The following is a 6,000-nucleotide window of genomic DNA, read 5'->3' on the forward strand; positions in this document are numbered from 1 at the left end:
AATTATATACTTCTATTTAGTAGGCCTATTAAGCTTGTACATACAGTATGTAACCATTAACACTTGTGTGCCATGTCTAAATGGCTATTTACAATAAATTTAATAAACTGGCCATAGTTGATTGTTGCGTATGTTGTTAAGAGGATTTATGGTTCGGATATAATGAGTCAATTGCATTTTTCACAGATGGGATAATCCTGAGATGACATCGCTTTAGTATGTATTTATGGTTACCAGACTACTTATTGAATTTAGTATTGTTTCAGTGACCATTTAAGCTGAGAATTAGCAAAGGATCAACACTAGCTGTGTACTAATACAAAGAGCCTTTCAGTATAAATGTTGGAGCCAGTTTAGTGGAAAAACGTTATGTACTAAACTTAAATTATCCCTAATGGACTTACTGTTGAAGTTAATGAAATAAATGCCTCACACATCATACAGAATGCTATAGACATAAAAAAGCACATTGATTCTTCAAATCAACTACATAAACGAAACAATGCAAAAGAAGTAAAATCATATGACAGACACTATATATGGTGACTGTTCTGATTTGGACTGAAGTGTATCGTGGTAATGAGTCAATCTTAGTTAACTCTGTGCAAGACAGTATGCTAATGTGGTGCATGTAAAAATTTATAATTAATCAATTCAATGTGTGCTGCTGCTTAATAAAAAAAATAAGGGTGCCTTATACATTAACTGTTATTTTCTTCAGCATTAGCAATAAAAGACAATGCTAGTTTCTTCCATGCTGCCTTCTATCTTCCAGCTGAAGTATCTTTTCCAGTGTCCACCAAGTCTGATATAAAATTTTCCATGTACCAAAATGACCAAGGACTTGGCAGTTACTTATTTAAGCAAATTTTCTGCATTATCTACTAAATTGGAGTCAAAACGGGCACAATAATATAATTCTAGTAATGTGCAACTGTCTGATTTCTTGTCATATTATTACTTTACATATATTCTCTTTTTCATTTCTTGCAATTGGGTGCTTACAGAAGACAGGATTTCTTGATAATTGTGCCTTTTACAGTGAAGCAACAATACAATATTTTGACTCTTGATCTACTGGTTAATGCTACTTATTATTAAGGGTCAACATAACTGAAAATGTACAGACAGGTCACAGATTACAGCAATTCCACAAATACAAACAAAAAAGTTAATATAAGGATTTGCATATTAAAATGTACAAGAGAAGGAACTAGTTTAGCAGTTCCTAGCAGAAGGAAAGATGGGAAATGCTTAGAGGAGTGGAGAGACAATGGAGAATGGAAGGAGAAGCTACCTTGGAACAAAGCTGTTATTATAAAGAAAAAAAAGTAAGAAGAGGCAGGAATGTTTTAAACCTACAAAGGTCACAAAATAACCTTCCAGACATTACAAAGAACAAGGACATATTTCCTAAACCTGTAGTTAAAGACTTGTTAATGAAGATGGCAAACTGCCTGTGTAGTTTTAAAACTGAGGCCAGAGCAGGCAAGGTATATTTTTTTTTAATCTATAGAATACACTTAACTTTAGAATACAGTTTTGCGTGGCAAATGCATATGCACTATATTAGTGGAAAAATAACTTTGACTTGAAAAATAAAGAACTTATCCTTTCCATCTTAACACAGGTGTAAGGTCCCAAGAATATAAATAAAAGTATGTATTATAATTATTTAGGTGCCTTATCATATAGCATTTACTGGAAAGGGCAGTAGCTGATCAGGAGTGGGAGTTGTTAGTATTGCTGCCTTTCCACCATATGATCCTAGGTTCAAATTAATGCCCAGTCGGTACCTATTGCATGTAGACTTTGTACTTTCTTGAGTTTTATGTTCAGCTGTCTCTGACTCTATACTGCAATAATCTAGTTGGGAAGATCAATGAAAGCAGCCAGTCAAAAATAGATACTTAAGGATCAGCAATACTTACATTACCTGTGTAATTATAATATCACATCATTATGATTGAGTAAAACCTTTCACAATTTGGAAAACTCTTACAAGCAGAGCAGAGGACTAACGAATGACAAAATGTGTATTTTGAGTTTTAGGAAGGGTATATAAGCAGGCAAAACTGAAAGAGAAGACATAAAAATAATAGTGCTGAAAAGAAGAAAATACGCTACTCAAAATAAATTTTAATAATTCATTGTTTTGTTTTTTTTTAATTCAAGGCTCATAAAGGAATAAAAGGAATAGTAAAGGATGAAGCAGGAATAGGTATTAAAGGGGCACGTATTTCAGTTAGAGGAATCAGACATGATGTCACAACAGGTAACTTCTATGATTTTCTACTCTAAAGTATCATTTGAAACGTTTAATGTTTAACTACATATTAGAAAATAATCATCTATTTTTAGTTAATTTATACCAGATGCTCCCAGAATGGAGTATTAACATAAATAATAAAATAGTCATGCTCTAAATATAATGTAGTTAAATATGTATGCCTGATGCATGCATGTACGACATGTTTAAAAAACATTATTATGATAGTAAAACCAACTATAGAAAGTATTTAAATAAAATATTTTTAAAATAGTTAAAGATCATATAGGCTTAACATGCACAGTATAACACATACTGTATTTATTGTAATGATAGTTGTTTTACAATTAGCTTTACAACACCTTCTGACAGTGTTCACTACAAATAGTTTTGTAAAAGGCATCATTGATGGATTCATTCACTTTCTTGTATCCTTGTCTAGTATACTGCAATTCTTTATAATAGATAATGAATAACTGATTCAATACTTAAACACATATGAAAACACTTAGCCAGCACTCAGTTTATTTAGCAAAAACTATATACATACTGAGTGTATTGAAATTGCAATATACTTGGCACTTACCATATACATTCAGAGTTTAACATGAAAAATGATCTGGTATCAAACTACAAACAAACATAATTTTTTATGTTATTGTGCAAAGGAAACTAATTATTGATTTAAAGTCTTTGTACCCATTTTAGCTGAAGATGGAGATTACTGGAGAATGTTGCCAGCAGGTGTCCACATAATTACAGCTTCTGCAACAGGATATTCAAAGGTGATGAAGAAAGTTAATTTGCCAGCAAGGCTTAAGAAAGCGGGGCGTGTGGATTTTATTCTAAAAGCGGAAGTGGATGAACCAGGATTATTTGTTAAAAACTTACCCCAGGATACATATGATCGATTTGATCCTTACAATCAGTTTGACCATTATGAACGTGGTGCAAATGAAGAACCTGGAGAAGATGGAGAAAGAGAAGAAAAGCCATGGTGGTGGTCCTATTTTGCCTTTTTAGGCAATAATGCTCCAACTTGGCTTCTGAAGAACTTTTAATCCATAAGATTATTTTTTTGGTTTATTGTCCTTCAAAATTTTAATAAAGAATACTGGCAAGTATAAATAAATTGTTTACTACTTAAAAATGTACATCTGAAAAGCATGGCATTTGCAGGTCAAAACTTTGACAGATACCACGCCTTGGCTCATTTTCTAAATACAGAGTTCTCCAGAGTTGGTAACTGTAACATTTCACAATGTGCCTTGCAGTTTCAATTTATATTTTTGTACAAATGTAACAAAATTAATAAAGAAGAAAATTAAAAGTTTGGTTTTGAGATACCATTTTTTAAAAATCGGCATTGTATTGCAGTCTGCTGTAGTTGTCAGGTAAAAGTAAATAAAATTCAGGAGACTAGATCATTCACTTTTGCTTTTATACTTCCATGCTGATGAAAATTCTGATATATGCAGCCTGTAAAATCTTATAAACTAAAACTGAGTCTCCAGGTTCCTCACATACCCAATATTCCCTGTGACTCTGACATGCAGCAATACCCATTAAGCACATTCTTTTTTCAGCTGTTCCCCATTTTTCGTTTGTTCTTTTCTCATCAGACACTATAGGCGCTTTTACACTGCATAGTACGGCACGACACGGTTCAGTTCAGCTCACTTTTGGGGGGTTTTCCACTGGGAACAGTACCTGGTACCCGGTCCTTTTTTTAGTACCACCTCAGCCGAGGTTCCAAGCACGCCGAACCGTTACCAAAACATGACGTGTAAACTCTGCTGGTCACTGATTGGCCGGAGAAAATCGTCATTACTGCATCACTGAACTTGCGACACGAGACACAACAGACCCGCTAGATTTTTAGCACAGCCAGCGAAGGTTCGGACGCACCATTTTGTTTTAACCAAAAATGGCTGTTTCGTGGTTTATTGAGGAAGTACAGACGTTCCTCTCGTTGGTAGCCGAGGAGCGGATCCAACGAGAGCTGGATGGGCGACGCGAATGAAAACTTTTTCAGGAGGTCGCTAAGCTCTTGGGCGCACATGGCTACCATCGGACTTACAAACAGTGTAGGGACAAGTTAAAAAAAATGAAGAGCGAGCAGTAGAGGCGGCGCAACTATAACGACACGTGAATAATCCCGCCCACTCTAAAGCGGTAATAAACTGCAGTCGAAACACAAACCAAGCCGAACTGAGCCGAACCAAGGTGAGCTGTACTGAACCGTGCTGTGCCGTACTAAGCAGTGGAAAAGCGCCATAACATTCTCCCTGGAAGCCTTAGCACTGTAAATGACGACTTAGAAATGTTTCTTTTTTGTGTGATCTAGCAATTAGAAAATATTTACTGTATATATAAAAACATAATAACACAATATACATTGTATCAGAAAGTTTGGTACCTCCATTGTCCATGAAAATATGATTTTTTTTTTTCTCTCAGTCATCCCTACAAATAACAGGGAAAGTAACATAAAAATATTTTTGGATAGGGCATTCTTTTAACTAGAACTTCCTTACTCATTGTACACAAATGTTTCTAAGCAAATAATATATAAATACTATACATATCTTTATTGGTGAGGATTCCATTTTACATAATCTTTGAAGACATGAGTGTGACACAAGATAAGGATTCTCTTTTTACCGCACCCTCAGCATCTATCTTTACTTTCTGCCTCTCCAGAGTGCAGAGGGATTTCTAAGCGCAGCGTGAAATCCTTACATGTGTTCTATGTTAATGCTCCTTATACTCCTGGTAATTCATCATGATTACTTTGTCAAAAAAGTACTTTAAAAATCTCTTTTGCTTCCTTAAACAAATCTGATTAAAATGAAGACTTAACAACATGCAAGTGATGGAACTAGTGTCAAGAAATACTACATTTTTATTTTGCTATTAAACCTAAACTCCAGAGATAATACGGACCGCTTTGGGGCAATGTGGGACAAAAACAGTGAGGGGAATCTTTGATCAAAGAAAAAATTTAGTGCAGTGGTTGTGAATCAAATTAGCATCAATTGCGTAAAAGACAAGTACATTCTCTGTTGGACAACACAACCTTTCCTGACACTCCTCCTGAAATATTCTTTAATCATATTTGAAATGGCATTCTACTAACCACTTCAAGTAAAGATGTACCGAATTTTCAGTTACAAAAAAGAAATGTTTTGGCCAAATGTGCGGCATTATTTAAGCAAGCTGAATAAACAATGTGGATCCACATGACTTACCAGTCAAGGAATGGATAAAGCACCCTGACAAATTAACTCCACTAACATTTGTGACTGTTTTACATTTTCAGTCCAGTTTTTTAAATAGTCCCCCTTGAAAAGACTGACTTAAAATGATTCTTCATTAACTTGAAGTTGTATAACTCAGTTTAACTGAAAGGCATAAATCAAACTTGAAACTGGTTTATTTTAGGCATTATGTAAATGGAATGAAACAAATGTGCAAAAAATAACTTTAAAAAATGTATTTGATATTCAGCATAGCATTTCTAAAACTGAGGTTCAGCTTTGGTAAAGAATTTTCATTTTTTGCAACAATAACTGAAAGTAGACATCCGCTACTCCACTGAAGCTTTAAACTTCATCATCACTCCTTGACTATCAACTTAAACATGACTTCAAAAGTGGCATTTCTAATCATTTAATTATTTCATTATGTAATTTATGCCCTCAACAATTGTGTAATGGGATGTGATAGGT

General features: G+C 34.3%; 1 protein-coding gene across 2 annotated transcripts in view; it reads left to right on the forward strand.

Moving 5' to 3' along the window:
- cpz (carboxypeptidase Z) overlaps positions 1 to 3,602 on the forward strand; it is a 35,802-nt gene extending 32,200 nt beyond the window's left edge. For both annotated transcript variants that reach the window (XM_039751622.1, XM_039751623.1), the window contains exons 10-11: positions 2,176 to 2,275; positions 2,978 to 3,602. In XM_039751622.1, coding sequence (XP_039607556.1) covers positions 2,176 to 2,275; positions 2,978 to 3,330 — 453 coding nt within the window. In that variant the 3' untranslated portion in view covers positions 3,331 to 3,602. The remainder of the gene's footprint in view (positions 1 to 2,175; positions 2,276 to 2,977) is intronic.
- Positions 3,603 to 6,000: the final 2,398 nt, after the last annotated feature.

Source organism: Polypterus senegalus, chromosome 4 (assembly GCF_016835505.1).
Source record: "Polypterus senegalus isolate Bchr_013 chromosome 4, ASM1683550v1, whole genome shotgun sequence".
Lineage (NCBI taxonomy): Eukaryota > Metazoa > Chordata > Cladistia > Polypteriformes > Polypteridae > Polypterus > Polypterus senegalus.